This window comes from Bactrocera latifrons, unplaced genomic scaffold, assembly GCF_001853355.1.
Source record: "Bactrocera latifrons isolate USDA-ARS-PBARC rearing strain unplaced genomic scaffold, ASM185335v1 scaffold_26, whole genome shotgun sequence".
Lineage (NCBI taxonomy): Eukaryota > Metazoa > Arthropoda > Insecta > Diptera > Tephritidae > Bactrocera > Bactrocera latifrons.
Window position 1 is genome coordinate 1025635 of NW_017536185.1, and position 23819 is coordinate 1049453.

General features: G+C 38.6%; 1 protein-coding gene across 4 annotated transcripts in view; it reads left to right on the forward strand.

Annotated features, from left to right (window-relative positions):
• LOC108969628 overlaps window positions 1–23819 on the forward strand; it is a 170613-nt gene that overhangs the window by 106457 nt on the left and 40337 nt on the right. For all 4 annotated transcript variants that reach the window (XM_018934465.1, XM_018934467.1, XM_018934468.1 and 1 more), the window contains 3 exons: window positions 1952–2072; window positions 13876–14443; window positions 16436–17368. In XM_018934465.1, coding sequence (XP_018790010.1) covers window positions 1952–2072; window positions 13876–14443; window positions 16436–17368 — 1622 coding nt within the window. The remainder of the gene's footprint in view (window positions 1–1951; window positions 2073–13875; window positions 14444–16435; window positions 17369–23819) is intronic.

Here is a 23819-nt window from a genome sequence, read left to right on the forward strand (position 1 = left end):
CACGAATATGAGGAAGGAGGGAGAAAATATTGCTATAAACTAGATGAACTATGATAGCTTAGAAAACTATATCCTTTTGTGAATTTTCTAAAATTGATTATTTTGTATGCCTATATAAGATATATTTAATTGAGATTCTTAAATTGACCGATCTACTTGATCTTCTTAGATATACTTGTCCGAAATAATTCGTAGAAATAAGATATTTCATAATAGTCTCAATTTACTGAGCCACTCTGGGGTTAAAACTTTTTTACCATAAACGGTGTTTTTGGGCAGCCCCAACAAAAAGGCGTTTATTATGACTTGGTAGTGGACATAACTCGTTAAACATTCAAATTTGCTTAATTTGACAGTACTTTTTGAAACCATAAGCTTTTACTCCATTTACCCAACTCGAAGAAGCGCCGAAGAACTCAGTGTTTTTTCATTCAGGAAATACATACTATATAAGACTGACCACCAATTACCATCCCAGGGAAACCTGAAATATAGAACTATTATGATACTATATGCTATATGCTATTATATATATAATAAACTGTGAAAACGTTTTCGTCGGTATAAGAATCCAAAGGAATTGTATTTGAGATTTAATTTTGAACATGATCATACAAATAAATTTCACTGAAAAAAGTAACGAATTCAAGGCTACTCTCTCAATGTCTGGCTAATAGCGTTTCTGTCCAGTTATTAGAGTTGTTCGCTTAATACATTGTACTTAATAAACATGAACAAATTGTGGGACCGGCCGATGTGCATGGCTATTAGAGATGTCCGCTAAATAGAGCGTCCATTTAATAGAACTTTACTGTACTTTTTATTTATGAATTATTTTTACTATTCTATATTCTAAGTTGGTTCAAACTGGACACAGTGTGCTAAATTTTACCAAAATCGATTCAGTAGTTTAAGAGTCCATCGCGGACAAACAACATGACACGTAATTTTTATATATGCTTGTAAGAAGAGCAATACTTCACTGCTTTCACATATTTTGGGTCTATTCTGGCTATGAAAAGAATAAAACAATTATTAGAATGAAATCAGAGCAACCAAAGTTTTTCAACACGCGGACCATTGCCTTGTGGTCAGAGTTTCATCTCCGGGTGAATGAGTATGATATTTCGATGTAATATTCAAGAAAACTTCGGCTCAATTGTTTCCTAAAAAATGTTGATATAATAAGTAGAACTTCCTTAATTTATACTTAACTTTAGTTGAACTAAGAACAAGAACACATCAGTTCTCTAATCTATCTCTTTGTCCTTCAAAAGTAATTTAAACTTGAAAGTCAATCGGAGCCATTTTTGGTGAATGCGAAGGCCGTTAGTGTATTGCTTCTTCCCACGAATCTACAAACAAGCCAAGAAGTGTATACGTCTATCCTATTGCAGACAAAATAAACAATGAATGCAACTGAAAATTGTATCATACTTCATACAAGTATCATCAATTTCACTCTAGATCAGAATTTTTCTTATGATGAAAGCTGACGCTACAAATGGTCACATTTTGGAGAGGTATTAGTTTAAGGTTTCTTTTCCCAATTTATATTGCTGCTACCTTCGAGTTGGTGAAGAGTTCAAATTTAATGGCAATCAACATACAACTTCAGGTGTATAAAGTATTTTGATTGTTCAGAAATGCGAAAATTTTGACTCCCGCGGAACTTATGTACTATTTTATTGAACACAGGTATGTAGTAGAATTTAAGAGCTGATTGCAAAATCTGAAATGACAGTACTATCTTGCCGGCATGCAAATCTTCGCGAATTTTTGTTGCATAGATCCAACTATCGATGAAGCGAGCTAATCCTTTTGTAGTCACATTTCCTCAATTCGCTTTACTATCGCAAATCATTTAATTTTATTTAGACAAATTTCATACTTTGTTATTGCTATTTAATGCTTGACTTTTACTTACATACATTTTTTTATCTCCCTTTAGGCACCACCGATTTGAAAGGCCATCCGATTGTCACTGTCGATGCGGAATGCGTACTGGCAGCCGGTCTGAATTGCTACGAAATAGCAACGGTGCTACTCTACTACAGTACGATACCTGAGAGGTGAGTAAAAAATGCGCACACCTACAATACGCGCCAAACTCTGTGTCGAAATGCTAAATACTTGTCATTACCAAGAAATATTTGAAAGAAAAGTGACACGACAACTCGCAGACGTTACAAAAATCGATGTCAGGAAAATCGATTGCAATTATTGTGAAGCAAAATGTTAGAAAATGGGAAGTAACTTTCGCACAAAACCGTAGGCATTACAACACTAAAAGGTACAAAGAAAAATATGGAAGAAAATTGAGGAAAACTTTTGCAAAGGTGCAACAAAGCGGCCGGAGTGATGTGTTGGCTGACAAAAGCTGCGCATGCGCACGCAAAATGCATGTTCACAGCTGCGTGGCGCCAATAATTTTGTCGAACAACAACAAGAAAACCTAAAACGAGTAGTAACAATACTCGAAACTGAAGTGGGAAAAAAATTAAAGAAATTATTGGCAAAACTCTTAGCACTACATAAAGTGCAAAATTATTGGCTACCGCCGTTTGCAATTACGATTTCGACGAAATGCGCGACAAGGAAGTCAAGCGAACGCATTTTACCAACCCAACAAGCAGTGTTGCATGCCACAAACTATAGCTTTTTATAACGCTAGGTCGGCTCTAAGTAGGCAAACATATAACTGTATGTATAGGTATGTGTATATGTGTGTGTGCGCACTTATTGCGAAATTTGTGTGCCTTTGGGAAAAATTCAAATCAAATGAAATCAACACGCGTTCAAGCGCAGATCGCTGATTGGATACGCACGCCACATTGCACGCTGCCGCCACAAAGTTCCACAACAACTTAGTAGACACACTCAAACACTCGAACACACACACACACACGCGCGCGCACAAGTGGGGCTAGTTAGGTTGCTGCAGCTTTCTTTCCGCTTATCACCACCGCCGCATCGCGCTGTTGCGCTCCCTTGGCCGCCGCCGCGCGCAGTCGCCGACGTATTTGCGCCCAGCCACCAGGCCATGCGACCGCATTCGGCAATTCGAATCGTTTGCGCACTTTGGCTGTTTGTAATTTCACACTCACGTCTGTGTATTTAGTGTTGCCGCGAAATTTACAATACCGTGCCATATTTTCCGATTTCAATTGCTTTGTTTGTTCGCCTGCCGTACGTAAGCTGCAAAGCTTGTGGCATGCAGCATGTGGCAAGTATGCGTGTTGTTTATTTTATGTGTGTGGCAAAGTTAATTTTATGACTGCATTTTTTGACGTCAACAACAACGTGTCTCTATTGACAACGATCGCTGTGCTGGTCACACGCTTTGGCAACATTCACGCACAGTTATTTAAATATTGACGCAGATTGGCATGCCAACACATATGTATATATATACGCTTGTATGTTTCTTCAGTGTTGGTGGGAGGGGCTGCGGTCCTTCATGCGTTGGTTACTGTAGCTTTTGGCTGCCAGCTATTCGTTAGGTCTTCTTAATGTCAAGCGTTTATTTACTCAGAGCTACTGCCGGACATAGACGCGATGTAACGAAATTCATGGCACACCCAAAGAATTAATACTGTGAACGCTGTTTGATTGAAAATGTAACAAATTGAAAAAGAAGCCTTAAACATTTTCTCTAAGCTCATCAACGATCTAATCGTTCATCAGCTTCTCAAGTAATTTTAAAACTTAACAACTGTCAGATAATCGTATTTTTTGAGTCTAATTATCAGAGAGAGCTGATACAACATTTTTTAACTATTTCTGTACCCAATAAGTCTTTGCTATATTCCTTAAAAAAAAAAAAAAAAATCATTACTCAACATAACATAACACAATATATGATATGTATAATATTGCATTACATATCACAAGAGAATTTTCTAAACTAAATGAAACATTACATATTGAGGTAATGTTCTGAGACCCCACAAAACTTTTAATATGACCACTTCGAGTCTTGATATTAAAGCAGAAGCAATCTTGAGTTGGCTTAGTGAATCAGTGTTCTCAAAAATAAGGAACAGTGTCGAAATTCCCAAGAATTTTACCGCAATACACCACTGTGCCACAAGTGATACGACGTGATGTGCCCATTTCTCTCTTTGTATAAGCCAATATTTGCAAATCCGCTCCTTACCCCTTAATCCTACTCATAAATAAGTGCTCGTACACCCGCAAACCGCAAGCTGTCACCTTAAGTTGCAAATGTTGACAAGAAGTTGCCAATTATTATTTGCATTTGGTGGCAACAACATGAGGCCGCAGTTATAGCGGATGCTAATAGATGCATTTGTTGTCAAAAAGAGATGATTAAGTGTAGGCAACTGTGCGTGTGTCAAGACAAATATACATATAACGGTACACAACGGACTAACGCTAACTAATTGCAATTGACCTCGATGTTGCACATTAGTATTTCACGCAGCACGTGCAGAATCCGCACATACACACACATGCATATGCACAACTGAAAGCAAAAATTCTTGGAAATCATTGAATAAATTCCAACAAAGCACTTTTCGCTGACCCGTACAAGCAGTGTCCGATAAATCACAAGCTCGCAAAAAATGCTCAAAAATATTTTCACTCCAACAGCGCAACAATATAAACCGATTTAGAAACCTTTCGGGTAATAAAAATTCAATTTGTCGTGAGAAAATCTTAGAAGAAATGTAGAACCACCCCGGGGACACACATGAAGCGTCAGTCGGCAGTGTGTCAGCCGTGCAAGCAATTGGCAGCCGATTAGCAGCACCTACAGATATCGCAGGCCCCCGTCCGTGTGCCAGTCTACCCACCAAGCTGTTAGCCTACTACACTGGCACAGTTTCGAGCGAAATGTGTGGCGGATGCAGGTCAGCGCGCATTTTCCTAGAAAGACAGCTACAAGCACAGCTTCCTTCTTTTACTTCTCTTCTGCAGCACTTAAGATTCTCGACAATCAATTCTTTTGCATAGAAAGAACCGCGAAAAGGGACCACAGCCAAAAGGAGCAGCATCTGTGGTCGTCATCATTCATGGCCCGTACTGCCCTATGCCAGAGATATGTGCGCTCGCAGCGTACCTGCATAAAAACATAAAATTAACGTGTCACGAAACTGTCAAAAAAAACGCATTGTTATTCAGTCTGAAGTCGGGCAGTCAGCCAAGCGGGTATACACCAGCGGCGACGGCAGCAGCAGCGCTACAACGGACAACGTGTCCGCCTTGGCCTGTCCGCTTTGTCCGTGATGGTGCTGCCTGCCTGACTGACCGTCCAACTGCATTTAAATTAAGTTTGAAAGAACAAAGTTAAAAGCCGCCAACACTAAGCTACAGCCACAGCTCCCAACGCCCCGCACCGCATACACCATGCAGAATGGTTGGTAAGCGCGCAAGCCCAACGGCTGGCGAATATGACTGAGTGACGTGCCAGGCCTGACTTAGAATGCGCCATGCCATTTATGCTCTGCTTCCACCGCTGCAAATACAAACATTTGGACATATGGTATATACAACTGCTAAATAATACATATAGACAGCGAGTGAAGTGTGCATAAAGTCCCTATAATTTTGATAACTGATTGTTGATCCTGTCGTTGAAGTTAAAATGGCCCTAAGTGAAATTCGAACGAAGGCGGTATCAACAATAATTCTAGTGCTGAATGTTCTTTAGAATGAAGTAAAGGAAGTATTCATGTCATGACCGCCCTGCTTCGACGTCACTGAGCTAAAATTCGTCTACTCTTGCAAAAAATGGAATATTTACTTAGTATCAAAGAATGCCTTCTCTAATAATGATAATGGAATATTCGAATGCCTTTAAAATCCTCTAAAACGTCACTGACTGAAGACTGCTTAGAAGCTCAATATATACATTTTCAGTTCATGTCTGTCTTTATCGGAAAACCAAAGTTAGGTGGTGTGCAAAATTTCAGAACTATGTGTCAAAATTTGATGGGTTAGTTCGCGCAGTCGGTTTGAAAAACTGACTGAATTGAAATTTCGGAAAGCAACAAAAACCTTTGAGTTTCTGTCTCAAGTACCGCACCAAATATTTTAGGCAGTCTTAAATGAGTTTAGGCAGATGCTCAATACAACCTGGGATATTTTCCCTGCCTCATACATAAGCCCTATGCATCGATTGTAAGACCAATTTTGCTATACGGTGCAGTAGCGTCGGGGAAGGACTTACAAAAATCTACCTCCCGGAAGCTAATGGAAATAGTTCAGAAGCTTGTTGCACTATGCCTAATGGGATCTCTAAGAGCGACTAAAAAGGGAGCTTCTAAACTAGTGCTAATCCTGCCACCTATAGACCTCTTCGCTGAAAGCTGCACGGTAAAATCGGCGATCTGGCTATTAACCGCTGTAGAGTTTACACATATGTGGGATCTTCGAGAATAGTTCATTGGGAAATTGCGGTTTGCCAAACATCGAACATATAATTCCACTTTTGAACGGCTTGAAAATGGAGGACGGAGTTTGTGTGGGCATGAAATGTCCTGAGTTAGGCATGAGGGAATATTTTAAACTGCCGGACCACTGCTTTACATTTCAAGCAGAGATCTTTGCTATTGGAAAAGCTGCAAAGCTTTTCTCTACTGCATTAGCAGACAACTCTAGATACAGCCAAGCATATCATCCAGAATTGTCTTGCAAAGCACTAAAGGGTAACTACTATTCATGGATTTCATATCGGAACTCGATCTGGTATCGCAAAAGACCAAAACTGGTCTATGCGGAGTCAACCAGACTATCTTAACCTAATTTAACCTTAGGCCGGTTTATAATGAAAACATTTTCATTTGAGGTTTTGCATTCTTTACGCAAGCCACTAAATATTTTAACTATCCCGCCATGGGGTGATTATGTGGCCACAAAAGTGGCAAATTGATTGGCATTTGCTGCATAACGATATCATTATCCCCGACGTCATTTTTCAACATCATCGCCAACATAATCCGCACATCATTGTCAACATCAACTTAGCCATCAGCCACGGTTGTCATGTAATTCAAGCGGCACAAGAATTCCCAAGCTGCTAACACCACAGCCAAGTCCTTTATCAAGCGATGGCAGGCAAGTTGCCGAAACCCAACGGGTCGCGTAGACAACACGGCTGAATGGTTTCTTAGTAGGAATTATGCCATACAGAATTTTAAAGTAAATTTGCATGCCACTTCCAGAGAATATGTAGGTGCCTATAAATAGGTGTGTGTGTATGTATGCAAGTCCATGTATTGCTCTCGAAAGCTGTGGCTGCGGCGTGACTATCGCGATTGTGCTAAATGCTTCGATAATTTCGCAAGTTACTCCAGGCGCATACTCTTGATTATGGTTATGGATGTAGGAACGCTCACGTGTGTTAAGATATTAGTTTCTAGAATATCAGCCTAAGGCTACGATACCTCGGACTTTGATGCTCTTCAACTATTTTTAAACCTTTCAGCGGTGCATGAAGGGAAATTAAATTATCGCAGCTCACATCTTGACCTCATTTGCAAAGGCATCAGTATTGGCTGGTGGTTATTATACCCAAGCATTGTATGGCGCGTTAGGGTATTTTAAAAATGTGCTTTAACGGTGACACATTGGACATAGAAGCATAATAAAAAATATATAAAGATTGTGGTAATAAAATTACCATAAATCCTGGGTAAGGGATAAGTCGCGAAGCTAGATCATAATTCTGCACATTTTTGCTTGCAAATTAAAGCGTAAGCTATGGAGTGGGGAACCTAATTGAACATAAATTTGCTCAATTTCTGAATTGGCATCATATTTCTTGCCTATACGTCTAAGCCATGATCTTTTGATGCCCACTTATTTAATAATTATTACCAATTGTCTAGTAATAGTAGACGACCTTGAAGCCACTTATTATGGGAACCTGGAAAATTTCAAATAATTTTTTAGACCTAACAGGTTTGATGTTGGGCCAGTAAGCTAAAGCTAAAAACCTCAAGATCATAATTTTACCACTATTTTGCTCTGTACTTAAATGATGAAAGATCAGAGTTGGATAAAATGTATCCCTGTGATTAAGTCTTGAGAAAACATCAACTAAAATATATTTGCAAAAAGCTAACCTCACTTTAAAGAATTATAGCTGAATTTCCGTTACTTTTCTTGATGGTTATGGGTCCTAACCCCTAACAAGAAAAAATATAAGCCAAAACTGAAAAGAGAAAATTGTTGCAAGTTAGGAACGAATAACCCTCTACCTCTAATGTTTTGTCCAAAAAATCAAAATACAAATGCACATAAAATCCGCTTCACTCGAATTCAGCCCACCTTACATGCTTATTTAGATTTTACCATTCTTTCAGCCAGTGGAAGATGATTTTATTGCTCAGCAAAGATGTTGACATTGATTAAGTGCTTAGTTGTAGCGCTTTGACTTGTTCAATGAGCCGAACGAATGTGTTAAGGTGGAACCCTTTCAAGAGCCTTTCAATGCGCCGTAAAATAAAAATTAAGATGATAATAAAGCGCTTAAATTCTTGTGTGTTATAGTCTATCTAAATACCTAAACATGTATGTGCCTAAACAAGAATGCTTAATTCACTGAATTTCGAAAAAGTACCAAGTCGAAATAACTAGAAAACCACTAGTGCTAAACCAACAAAAAAATATAAAAAATTTCAAAAACTCGCCAATATTATATTCGTTAAAAAGAACAAATTTGATAGCCTACGGCTTTCTACTGAGCAGTATTTAGCTAGTCGCCAGTCGCTAGCACACAGCTCCACCCAAAGCTAATACCTTTTAATTGCCAATCAGTACACTTTAGTTGGCGGTGCACAGCTGTGAAATGTTACAGAGGTGACGCCAATAGCGTAGCATCGCCAACACCTTGGGCGCAATAAAAATTTCACCAGCCAGCACTTGACTTGCGCACCAAACGTTAGACGTTAGCGCATAGCGTGAGAGCACATGCGCGCAGGCCCTCGCTTCACAGCAGATCGATAAAACATTCTACGATTCTTTTGATCACGTGACTGGTTGCCTGCATTTTTATACTCACATAAAAACTGTAAACTGCTTGTTAAGAAGCTGTTACACAACTTAGTAAAGCAATTTTAAAATTCTTTGCTACACAAACCAACAAAGACGAGTGACTTCCTCATAACTGAGAGTCCTTCATGCTGTGTAATATATGGCAAGAGGGGAGCTTTACGCAGTTGCTCGCACCATTAATTGCTGCAACAACTTTCAATTAAAAGTTTTAGTATCGTCTAGTACTAGCTACCACCACTCACTCAGAAGTACTTACATTCGTAGATGTATTCTATTTCATATTCTGTTTCATTTCATCTGAAGTTCTATCTTCATGGTTTCTTCTCTAACATTGGGAGACAGGTGAAAAGTGAAATTTTATTGGTCTTACATTTTTATACCTTATTAAGCACAGCTCGGCCACTTTGCCTTTGTTGTTTTTTTCATAATGATGGCACGCCACGCTGCGCTATAAAATTCTAAATATTACGGTGTCTCCATAAAGTTTTTACGAATCATGGAATTCTCTTCGGTGTGGCTTTTACAAATTCTACTTTGTTCTTGCTTTTACTTTTCGTTTGTGCTCTTGGTTTGCTTTCGATCTCTGTAGCACGATTGCAGCGTTTTCGAAGTCGATAAAATCACTTAGCTGAATAGGTGCTGAATGTGGTTAAACGTCGGAAAATGCGATTTTTTTCATATGTTTTGGATTAAAAAACAAATTTAATTAAACAAATTTCTTGGCTTCTGCAGCATGAGTTCACGTAGCTGAATAAGCGCTGAATATAATTAAACGTTTGAAAGAGTGATTTTTGATTTTGTTGAATTTAGTATAATAATAATTTTTAATAAAGCACAATTGTTGATTTTATTGAAGTTTCTGTGCACGATAAAAATTATTGGTTTCTGAAAATTTCTTTTTTTTTTTTATTAATTAACTTTAAATGAGATTATTATTCATAAATAGAAATCATGTTAAAATTTTACCCAGCCGATCGATTTTAATTCACTTCAGAAATTTCATTTCATCTCCAAATTCTCCTTCTTGATTTCAAAAATTATTTAACTTAAGAAAATGAATATAATATTTCGTAGAAGACCTCTGACCTCTTTTTTTGTATTCAGCTCTTTATTCAGCTACCATTATTTTAAGCTGAATACTAAATTCAAGGTATCATTTAGAAAAGAAAGAAGTCTTAATTCGATTTCTCTGCCGATCGCATTGAAAACCGCTATGACAAACAAAAATTAAATAATCTCACCGTTTATGAGATACTGAATCACTCAGCGGTATATAATAGCAGAACTTTTACATGAAGGCCTCAGACAGATAGGTTATTCTTTAGCCTCAAAACGCGAATCTAGTCATAGTCGGATATCTGAACATCGATACTTCTATATTCTTTTGAAGTTTCGTTTTATGTTGAAAAATTGATAATCCTTATAACTTTGGTTTGCCAGTTAAATGTCAGCCTATTTCAGTTCTTATCTTATCTCCCTTATGTTTTATAAAAACTCGAAATCTCTTCCGACATAATAAAAAATATAAAGAACAAGCAACTGTATCTTAATGAATATTCTCAACGTCTTAATTAACTCATAAGGCACAGGAATATTCTTTAAGAATGGCTAAATACATGATCTGTCCATACTTTTTATGTCACTGTTGTTGTGTGTGCGCCAAATCCACTATCCCCTAAATCATTGAGTCTTAGCGATTCATGTTAATGGGTGCGCTTGTCTGAGATCTTTATTTCGAAATTCCAGCAACTTTACAAAAACCGTTTAAACAAGTATTTTTGCGCATTATTTTTCGCGCACACGAATTATACACACTTGTACTCGTACTTACGAATGCAAATAACACAGATTCCCCGACAAATCTGTTGAGGCAAGTATATGCAACGAGTAGCTCGCAGGCAAATTATGACAAATACACGCGACATTAACCCAAATTACTGCAACAGCATGCTGCTGCTGCTGCTCGGACACACAAGCTGCGCGCACAGCGATCTTCGCAACAAGCGACAATAATTCAAACAGCACTCAAACAAATAGCAAAAATTAATAATTCCAAGATTATAAGGTGAGGCTGAAATCGAACGCAGACAACTTTAATGTTCTCTAGTGACTTGCTGCCAAGTACATACATGCTACTTTAGATACAAGTTGGATAGAACAACTTAATCTACTCAGGAAATATAAAAAGAGGTTGCGATACTATATTTATAGATTTAGCAAAGCTATATATAGTCCTCTTCGAGATACATACTTTTTAGTGAAGCATAAGCGGGAATTCTCTCCTATCTTGCACTCAAGTTGGTAAAACCACAATAAATAATGACGGTCAAAGTTTATCTATTAAAAAAAAACAATGAATGCAAGATTATAAAATGATGGACTTAAGTTCTCTGGCATCATGGTAACTATCTCTCTCTTTTTGTCCCGCAGCTCTGTAATTATATTCCAAGTAAAATTACTAGGCAATGGAAAAATGAAAGAATTATAGAAAACAGAGACCTTTACCTAGAATTTCAAAGTAATGAGTACAAATTAGACATAGAAAAAGAGTGGTAAGAGTTCTTTCTCATATGTTCAAGCAGAAACAACTCTGAAATATGTATGTGAAAACAAAAATATGGAGCTAAGCAAAGCAAGACCCAAAGATCATTGGAAAACAGCATAATACTTTTGGCAGCCCTCGCAGACTTGAGCAGTTTCGTAGATATAATACTTGACTTAGAGTAATTGTTAGAACTTTTCGCGGAAAAATTTAGTAAATCATACAATAGTGAGCCAAAAAAGTTTATTTCTTAGGTCGGAAGAACTTTATTTAGCACAATGCCATACATCACTATCTAAAAGAGATCTCTTGGCAGGTTATGCCAAAGCCAGCTTCAAGCGATTTAGAGATGAAACCAAAACACATCACAATTATGGTAAGAAACCTGGCTAAAAACTAAATAATGCTACTATCTGCAGTCAATGCCAACTTAGTATGCACTCGTTGGTTTCTCAAGATTTCTAAGCTCATTTGAATGGACTCAGCAGCGTTCGCAAAAAGTAAAATCTCAAATTCAAATCACTTTACAACAACTTACAAAAACTAAAAATTCCAACACAGCTCAAAGTGTGAAGTCACTCAGCTAACGACAGTAAATTACACGAGACTCTACTACGATCAACAACAACAAAAGCAAAGCCCATCACATCGTTGAGAGACAACAAAAACTGCGTAGGTTGATCTGAAGAAGCGCTGCGCCTCTAGTCATGCCGCATGCGCTGGCAAATAGCATATGTGTGTGTGTTTGGCTGTCGAGTCACGAATGTCGTTGACTATGTTGTTGCCAACATTGACAGACAAAGCTGACCACATGCGGCGTCATTTCAATTAAATAGCGAGCGTGTTGTAAGCTGCGACAAGCGGCTTACCTCGCACCTTCGGCGTTCGGCTTGGCAATGCCTCGGGTTATTATACATCTAGAATTTATTTTCATGCATTTATTTATCGTTGCTGTTTGTGCCACAAATGAGCGATAATAAATAAATGATTGTGTTCGATTACTATAACAGCGAGAATACTCAGGCGATCGCCGGTGTGTGTAGAGTTGGCCAAATGGCGAATGCAATTTTCGTTGACAAGAAAAAAATTCAATAATAATGATATTTTCTGTGTCAGGGTTCAGTTTGTAAATTATGCCAGCCGGCTACAAATGCGTAAATATTTATGGTTTTTGCTAAAATAAATGTGACCTGTAGGAATAGAAACTCCGTAAGGGGTTAGAATTAGACTTGTACTTAGTAAGAACATCAGCAAGCAGTGGCAAGAGTTTACTTTATCTAGCGCACTCAGATACATACGAGTTTTGAAACTGTCTAACTAACTCCAGTGTAATTTGTAGGCAGAGGGGACTTGCTATTGCTTAGTTTTACATTTTAGAGCTAATCATAACAAACCGACTCCGGCCAATCATCACAAATTTGCGAAACTATTTTTCTCAAAACTTCTAACGAGCTCCAGTAAATTTAACAGTTTCCATTAAATCAAATGGTGACTCTAATGAAATCATGCTTGTAAATATCGTTACCTATACTTCTCTCCAAAAATATCTACCGAAAAAATGCCATCTATATCCTCTACGCGGTAGTCTTTTTAATCAAAACCAGCCTTGTGAAATGTCGTAGTTAGGATCACAAACTTTGTAGATCAGTAGATCTTATAAGAGTCCGTGTTGACTCTACATTTATTGTAAATCACAGGCTTTGCAAAGTACTGTGATTCTCTCGATATAATACGTATCGAAGATCCTTGGTTACAACATAATTCCAATATGTTTACTTAAGAACTTTTACTTCCTTTATTAACATCATCTGATCAAATTTGACCTGGACTGATACAAATTTAATTTTTTTTTTTTTTTTTTGGAGAAAATCAAACTACCTGAATCGAGTGAGATTGGAAAAAAGTTGCTTGATAACTTAGTTGAGAACCGTACTGCTGACGAGACCTGGTCTTTTATACTCACCACTATTCTCTTCTGACCTGAAGTAATGTACATACTACTCTTCAATCTAAATTGTTTCCTACAGGGCCATCCCTTGCATTGTATTCATAAATGCATTTGAATGACTATTTACGAGTTTATACACAGATCGACTAATGATCGATCATTTATCTAATCACACACACTCAAGAACATATTATCTATTTGTTGCAGCTGGAAAAATCTCGGGTATAAAACGTGTACATGTCTCTAACGAGTTTTAATGTTTATCTGCATCGCCTTCATGCAATTCATTCGCTTTTTTTGACAATCAGTCACGCATTTTGCTAAACTATTTTTTGTTTTCATTCTCAATTTCAATTTGCAGAACTTCAACTGCGAATGCTAATGACCGTGCCACCACGCAGCAGCCGCAACCTTCAATGCAACAACAGCAAACTCAACACAGCCACCAACAGTCGCCGGCAGAACCGGCGTTCGTCAACCGTCCGTCGACACCGAAAATGGCCAGCGCAGCGACGGCAGCGACGTCGACATTTGGCAACTCCGCAAGTGTGTCAGTCACCTCAAATGTCACAACAGCCACCGTCACCGCCGCTAAATCACCCGCCCATGCGACTGCTGACAGCAACAACGCCATCAACAGCAGCGACAGCAACTACAGCGGCAGCAGTGGCAGCCACGGTGCTGCAACACCAACGTTCACCATTCTAATTGCCATCGAAAAGTCGGGCCAAATGTGCGTAATCGACTTAATTTGCCAAAGTCTGCGTCTACTGACAAGGCAAATTGCGTATTGCGAAATTCTTGCCGTTTGCCTCGAACACAAGTTATTGCTGGAACAGCAACAACAACAGCAACAGCACTCAGCATTTGGCAATAACGCGGCTGTCAGCAGTTGCGCTAATGGCGAGAATAACGAAAGTTGCAATAAGGTGAGTTATACACCCACACACATTAACAAAACTGAAAACAGTTAAACAACCACTGCAACAACATTCTAACACAAAATTGTACTTTGGCCACATTGCACGGGCTTGTAAGCGCCGGATCAAAATTTATGGCCAACTTTGTGATTTTCCATATTTTTATGGGAATTTATTTTAGGATCTCATATTATTTATACCAAAAGGCAGAGATTTGTGACATTAAGAAAATTTGGTCCATGGCTATCGGACAAGTTTTTTCGTAATTATTCTGAAAAACTTAATGAGTGATTTAAAGTACACAGAATACTTAGAAAAATATGCTTGAAAGAAGTGATTAAAAGTCTCAGTCTTCATTGAAGAAAGTTAGAATAACGAGTAAGGAAGACCTAAGTTCGGGTATAACCGAACATTTCATACTCTTTCAACTTGTCAGGATTAAAGGCAGGGAAATATCTTCAGGTACATAAGGCCCTTTCTGTCTAGAGCGAGTTTTCACTCGATTTTATTCATTCTAAGCACAAATATGCACCGTTATAAGAGAAACTAGTTTTTTTTTTTTTTTGAGTTTATATAAAGTTGGAAAATCTTTATAATAGACTCATTCAAGCCTATTCTATCACACAGACATACCACAGGACTCTCTCTGATGTTTGCTTATATATCTGACACATTGACCAATATTTTAAATAAAAAGTCAACTATATTCCTTGGAACCGATCTGTTTGTACAGCTAACTGATACTATATGTCACAACTACAAAATTAACCCCACCTTTGAAAACCATCCTAGAGCTTTGACTCATTTTGTCGCACACTCTCTCTATCTCTCTCTTTGAATAAGTTCTATTGCTGAAACAATACTTGAGGAAAATAAATAGGATCTTAGGCACCTGTTGACAGTTAAGTTATTGAAGTCCACTCAAGTATATTTTTCAGAAAATCTTATAGTTTATAGTTACAATTTATATCTGAAAGAAAAAGTACATGACCTGATTGCCCTCAATATGGTCCTAATGATTAAAAACGGAGAAAATCACATTTTTCAAAAACATAATTCTATAAAGTCGATTTTATTTCGTACTTCTTAGTCTGAGTTTTTAAAAAGGGGTTCTTAAAAAGCCAAGAGGACCTTCAGTGCTACTCAATACCAGTTACGACATACTAAATAAATATATATACAGCCACTCAGCCTTATCAAAACAATACTTTCACTACAATAAACATTAAATACTAATTTTCGAGCCCTCAGCTACTTAGTCTTACCAAAATTGTCACCCACATTTCCATAAAATGCGATAAAGGGTATTAAGTGCAAATGAACATTTTCAAAAATTGGCATTCAAATCGAAAATAGTTCCCAAAATAAATCAGTTGTGAACTTCTGAACTTTGTGTGTACCTCCTTCGGAGGCCAGGGCAAAGCAGCGACGACGAACAAAAAGCTCAGCACACGGCGAAACTGTAGTTACTTGTTAAATGAAATGAGGTAAGTGTCTTGATGTCGATTCGCTAACAATTGAATGAGTAGCAATGAGTAGTAAATAACAAGATATTGAAAGTACCACAACAACAATAAAGAAACAATAGTAGATAGAAACAATGTAGACTCCGGCTTGGACCCACAAAGTAGGAAGGAAAAAACTGTAGCTCACAGCAAGAAAAAAAAGCTCGCGAACAAATGATCAACATCTGAGCACGCGGTTAACGCCCGACATAACACCCAATTAACCCGATTTTTAACAAGAACTACCAAAATAATGACAACAAAAAAATTGTTGTTGGCAAAGAGTAAACACAAATACAAAGCGACACGAGCAAAGCGACAAACCGGCAAACGGACAAACAGATGTGCAAATAAAGAAATATGTAGGCAAACGAAGCGACGACGGACCGACCCAATGATTGAATGTAGAAATAACAACAAAAGCAACAACTATCAAAATCGTAACTAACAATACACGTTTCTTTGATTTGCTCTTTCTCCCCCCTCTCCGGAACAGGAGCAGCAACAGCAAGCACCAGCGACACCGCAAATACAACATTCGTTGAAATTCATTAGCGTCAATGAAGTCACGACAAGTGTTGCACCATCGCAAATACCGTACGGCAAATTGCAAGGTTTGCATCATCACGACGCGCGGAAATGGCGCGAATTCTTCGTCGCACTGGAACCCTTTCAACTGCAATGCGCCACGGCGGGCCAGCGGCTAGTGGCCGCCATGAGTGACATACGCTCCGCCGACCTACAGGGTTTACCCACACGTCGCCAATTGTACGCGCAACATCGCGCGCTAAGTCGCGCGCTTATGGATTCTGAATTACATAATTTGCGCAAGCGCGGCGCTTTACAGTTAGCGCGTCTGCAGCAGCTGGCCAAATCGTTTGCGCTCGTTGCAGCGACGGCGACTGACGTTGGCGAAAATAGCCATAATCATAATGCCAACATCGGCGTGGCAAGCAGTAGCAACAACAACAATAATGGGCGCTATTGCTATGGCAGCAGCAGTGGTGCCGGTGGTGTAGGCCACAACAATCGCCGCATCAGCAGCAGCAACAAACTATTGTCCACCATTTCATCCATCAACCACCTCGGTTTTGGTGGCAGTTATAGCTTTAGCATGACACATCAACAACAGCAACAACAGTCGTCACAAAGTCGCCCCGCTGCGTCAAAGTACAGCACAATGACGTCATGCGATGCCATCAGCCGGCCAACAGTAGCGGCCAACGCGACGGTAGCTAATAATGCTGTTGCGCCAGATAACTGTAGTGCAACGGGCAACGTGGATGTTGCAATTAGGCTGCACAAAGTGACACTACTATTCAATGAGGTCGATCGCGCGGCCAAGCGGCTAGAGCAGCTCACGGAGCAGCGTCGTGAGCGTTTGCGTGAATTGACGCGTCAGCGAGCGCTCGAGGATGAAATTAACGAGGTAAGTGTAACAGATAAAGTTCGTCTATTTGTGTGTGGGAGAAAGTGTTAGTGAAAAGTTGGTTAATTTTGTTCCTTTTGCGAGAATAACTGACACTTTCTATGATGTAACTTTTATTCATAATTTTAGTAAAATAATCTTCCATACTTCTGCTTAATACTAAGTCCTCCCACTGGGTTTGAACTGAATAAACTTAACTTAGTTCTTAAAAATATCGTAATTTTTGTTCATAGATACATTACACTTGTGCTTTTCCTTCAAGACAGTTTCTTCGTCCATTTATCGTCATCCTTTCTTAGGTCTGTTCGGTTTTAGGAGCAAAAAAACTTACTGATCTGGTTAATAAGGTGGCTACTTCACCATTAGTAAGTTGTTTTTGATCAAATAGTCATGGACAAGCACGGAGGCGTTATCTCAGTACAAAAGTTAATTTTTGATCTTCTCCAAAACCGAAGTTTCTGGCGGATTTATTCCTGCAAATCGCACACAACTTGACGATAATATTCTTTATTGACCTTTCTACCCTCTGGCAAGAACTCATGATTCGCCAGTTATGATCCTGTGGGGCAGACCTGGGTCGACGCGAATTTAGTTCAACATCTTATGAGCATTGTCAACGCGACGTGCTTTTTGCTCGAAAGTGATTATTTTGGTATAAAAATCGAAGACAAACCAAAAAGCATCCAACAAACAGCTTTAATAAATTAACTAAATATTCAAAATGGCCGACCTTGTCAGCATAAGTAAGAAATAATGCAAAAAAACAAGCGAAAATCGAATACACGTAACCCGCGATTATTCAAAGTTCTCGAAACTTTTTGTACACATGTCGTATATCGGGATCACATCCGAAAGTAATCGTCGGTTATTTAAAAATGATAAGGGTGACGAGCTGCGTTGATTTAGCCATGTCCGTTTGTCCGTCCGTCTGTATAACTTCTCAAAATTTGGCAAGGATTATTATGAAAATGACCACGAGCTTTTTGAATACTTATTAGAGCCAAGTATACATACTATTTCAGTTGCTATCTCTCATACAAACGATACAAATATGTCACTTCCCCTGGTCAAACACCGGGAATAATGGATTTAATAGCATACATTTTAAGATTTTGGTTTATGAAAATAGTTTTAAATGGATGAATACTTTCTTAAGATTTCTTCAGAGAAAACTACATGCATAACCTCTTAGACTCACTAAAAGTAAGTTTCATTAACTTCAACTTTTCGAAAGAGCTAAATTTTCTCTTGAGAACGTGAGTTCTATAGAATATCGAAAGCTTTCGAGACTCTAGAAATTATCAATATTGGAACAGCAGGACTTTTCAACTTGATCTCTAGATTTTACTTCGCTGAATTAAATGGCATTCATCATTTATCTCACACAGTTCATTAATTTCAAATTAAGGCCGAAGATTTCATTGAAATTTATTGACAATTATCAAATGGAAATTAAGAAAACAGCATTAAGATATTGCTTTTCACAATCGACTTCTTTGTCAATTAGCTTCATTCTGCGGGGTTTAATGTTTGCATGGTCTTAAATTTTCTGTGCAAAGCGCCCACCGTCGGCAGTGACTCAAGCACAGAGACATCTTTTAACTTATTTTTTCTGAGGGGACAAAATATTCATCGATTTGTAGTACTTAAGTCACAATTTATTTGTTTTTAAGTAAATCCGTTTTCCAACAGCATCTCCTTCAATGTACCGAAATTGGATATTGAAGCCAAACTTCTCAAACCATTCGTACATTCGTATAATATTACTGCTGAATACATCCATCAGACATTGTCCAGCGCCAACAATGAGAGTCGGTTAACAACGGCTAAAACCCACAAATGAAATACCAACCGAAATATTATTTGCAATTTAACAAATTTAATAAATGATGTACACCGAAGCACCGAACACCAAAATAAAAAGTAAAACCCTATCGGGGGGAAATATGCAATTGTGTGACTGAAAGATATTGCACAAGCCTTTGTAATCTTCACAACAAATATGACATAGTCGCCTGTAATGAGTGCTGTTGTTGTACACGTAAGCTGAGACACGCTCCTCTTTCTCACCACAAAATCGGCTTTGTCGCCTCTTTTCTTTTTGTCACTTGACACTCTTTGACTTTTCAACTCTTGCCCATTAGTGATTACCTGTGGACATAGCTGACACTCACAAACACACACACACAGACAAAGACTTGCATAAACACGAGCAAAGACACAGCAATAAGCGATTGTGTATTTCGATTTTGGTTCATCGTTGCAAAACGAAGTGGTAACTGAGCGCCTTGAGCAAATACGCGCTGCACGATTTATCAATTTGTTAGCCGTGAGTTTGCCTGTTCCGAAGTCAAAATACGAAAAATAACTGTAATGCAGCCACAACGGAACATGTGTTTGTTTGGTTCGTGCTTGGCTTTGCTCAGGCCTTAAAGCTACGATATGATGATTATGAAATTGCATCTTCGATTAATCAAAATTTCGAAGGAGTCTGCACGTACAAACATACATGCATGCATTTATAACTACATACATAGATGCAAACAATATAGCTAATGTATGTAATTTCGCATATTAATGAAGGTGCACATGGGTGTTATGAAAATGTCGCTGCAAGGCGAGTTGAACGACCCGGCCGTTAATAAGCAACTTTACGGTTTTTTTTTCACTTTCACAGTTGTGTGCTAAATATCAGCACTTAGAATGAATTTCAGCCACTTTAGAGCGATTTTATATCTTCTGCTTATCCTCATATCTTCGCGGAAGTCATTTGATTTTCCTTTTTCCCGTTTTTGCGCTCAATTTTCATTTTCTTGTTAGGAAAAAATGTATCTTCGCATTGAAAAGTGAAAATCTTTGCAATAAATCTGGTAGCAATTAGTAGCGCCAACATTTCAACGCGTCTTTCTCGACGCTTGTAACTATTTATTCACTAATGAATTATCGGCGGATTTCTAATGATTTGCATATTTTGATTTATTCACACTTTCTCAGCCAGACAACTTAATTTTGACTAGCTGTACGGTAGCAAAAATGCACTGAGAACAAAATTTGTTCTCTTCGGGTTTTCAAATATCTTAAGATTTAGAATGCGGAAGCTGGGAGAATATATGAAATCCTTTTTATCTATTCTTAGCACTTCTTTAATGGTTACGCGGTTATATCCGAGGCTGTTTTCTTCTTTTCATTGGTAAGATTTTTTGCGTGGCAGGTTCCAAACCCAGCGCACAATCATGGGTAGCGGATGTTTCACCTTCTCACTTTAGCTCGTCTTCAAGCGGATGTTTTTTGGCTACCCAGAGGATACATGGTCTAAGACCGAAAGTCATGAACTGCTTGAGCCATATGTAAAAGAATAGTTTTTGGCCACTCCCAAATGAATGGCGCTCAGAGAACTTTCCTCACTTGCGTTAACTTCTACATAAGACTCCAACCTCCATTCTTAGACCCAGACCACATTATCATTAAAACGAATTGAAAGTCATAACTGAAGTTTTTGGGTATCAAGAGGCTATATTTGTGATATTTCTGTTCTCGACTTATCTGCAAGTATAATATTTTAAAATTACTTTAGTCAAGGTCACGTTCACTTTTTGAAAATTGAAAAGCCACTAATAACATTTACTGTAAAAGTTTAATTGATTATAATATAATATTTAGAAGATAGACTACTTTGTGGGCCTGACATTGGATCGATTCTTTAACCTAAATTATTAGAGTGACGAAAAAACAAGGGAAGAAGCCGCTTCCATACCCAGTCACATGATAGAAAAACTGTGATGTGTGTAAAGCCTATTATCTATCTTGATTTCTTGCAAAAACAACCGTTTTCAATAGTTCTAAGAGATTTTCAACCATAGTTTTAGGGGTACTCGTATCTTTCGTTCTATGAATCAATAATTGAGAGTTACATTTTTTAATTTAAAACATTGTATATTTTAGCTTAAAAATTTCGAAACAATAAATGCAACATTTTCTTCTCCCAGTGCACTGCTGCTTTATGCCTGTAGCGCCGCGTAAGAGCAGTGAATGGTTGCGCATGCGCACTTGTGTGTTATTCTTAAACGCCAAAGAGCACTTTCCTTGCGCCTTTGGCAAAGCAGAGCGAAGATAAGGCCAAACGCCTGCTAGCCGAAAGCGGAAAACCGAACTTAATCCAACCAAAGTCAAAAAGGCAGACGCAAGATAAAGACGAAGGCAGACTTGAAGCCGCAATACAAGCAAATGCATGTGCAACATGTTGCAATGTGAATTAATAAATAACAGAAAAGCCATTCAAAGGCACTCCGCTCCATGCGCCGCTCCATGCATGTGTGCTATTGCTACCGCTACTGTTGTTGTTGCCGTTACAACTATGCAGAATTACAGTTACCGCATACACATAGTATATGTGCACGCACGGCATATTTTAAGCCGCAGTGGAATTAAATAAAAGCTTTACAAAGCCAACAGCCGCTGCAGCCCCGAACTCGAACCAGTTGCCATCGCTGAGCGGCAGCCAGAAGTCACCGCTGCGCTCAAAAATATATTAGCTGCAATTATAAGCGTACACAAGTCTCTCTGTAAGCGCGCGTCTGCACTTGTATGTGTGTGTATGTTGGCAGCTAATCATGTGCTATCTGCAGCTGTCAGACAACACCATCAGCGGCGGCGGCACCGAAAATGTTGCTCTCTGATTGCCAACATTTGTACAGCATGGAAGATTAAATAAAATTGAAAATGTGTGTCCTGCCACCGCCACTTGCCGCAAAGGAAACGCCGCAACGCCGTCTACTTTGGCTGGCATTAAGCGCCGTCTCCTTCTTAGCCGCGCCAGCACATACCGGTCCGCTTCACATAGTACTCAACGCTAAGCGTTGTTATGCTTCTCGCAGCGGTTGGCATTTCTTAATTGAATATGGTTTTCATTTAATACCGTGTGGCGGTTGTGATTTATCACGCGCATCCGCTAAATGTCGCATGCATTTGGTGCACTCGCCCGCATGGCAGTCCTCATACACACACTGGCACGTACTCCTGTCTTCATCAGTGAAATGCGCTGCCTGCTACAGTTGCTACTGCATGTGCCACCTGATGTGGCATGATGGCTGTGTGCGCTTTTTGCCGCAACGTTTACCGCGTCATTTAACCGCAAACGCTTTAATAGACATATACATATATACATTTAGATATACATACATACATACGTGTGATTTCCATAAAGTGTTCGCTCGCTTGATGTGACAGTTGATTTTATGCTCTGTCGCCTATTTGGTGCCATTTCTCCTCAGTGATTAATTGCATTCGCGCGCGTCTTTGATCACACTTGAGCTTGTAACTAGAAAGCTATTAAGGCGTTTACTCAGAAAGCTTTTAAGTGTATACTTTTGGGTGGCAAATTCGCAATGTCTCGTTAGAAGAACATGAACCAGTTGTACTTAGCACAAACGGACTGGCGCGTTGGGCGGTCGACTCTTTCAGTTATAACCAATATGATGATTTGACTCCGTACTATAACGCAGAGGCTGAATACGGAGTTTCTGTAAATGAGCGGTGCTAGTTTGCCATATCTGACTATCTAATAGAGTCTGATGATGAAGTATTTAGCTTGATGCTATATATAAAGCCCCGAAAAGTACCCTTTGCGACGCAATAATCCTAGTTTTTATTAATGAGCAAAATTCTGACAGAACATGTAATCTATGAACAAAATACGATATATGGTTTTGATAAATTTTAATAATAAAACGTTTTAAGGTTCAAAATATGATATTGGCACAGAAAAAAAAAACTTTAACAACGGTTTAATTCATTCTAAAGCAGTGTCAAATTTGCCTTAAGCTCCGAAAACTATGCCCTCGAACTTCGCTTTATGATTTTTTGTAGTAATTTACAGGGTACGCGATCACAGCGCCCCCTACCTTAATATATGAAAGCTCATAAAATCGAAAGCTTTCATTGTTTGAACAGGCCAAATCAATTGAATACTTTTTTGCCGATCTCCAGCGGTGTACATTTTAATGCTGCCTTTGATCATGCAACAACAATTCCGTGAAATTTTAAATTACTTTTTATACGAGTGATTCTTTTAAAAACCCGCAACTTATAAATAAAAAACTATTTATGGGATATAACATTCCAGCAACAACCTCGCATAAGATTAGCAACATTTAAATTACTGCTCCTCGCAAAAATTGCAGTACTACCAACGGAGAGCAATTCAGAAATTTTCGGGGAGTTGACGCAACTGTCACACACTCTGATTGCTTCACCGATGACCGGTGATAAGCTGTAAATATAAAAGCCGCACACACCACGCAGTTCATTTAACTGTGGCAATAAGTAATGCAACAACACCACCGTTTGTTGCTGCTCCCATCATATCGGCCAACCAATCACTTAACTCAACGCCCAACCCACGTAAATTGCTATGTCCACAAACACTTCCAATGAGCTGAAATTTGAAAATAAA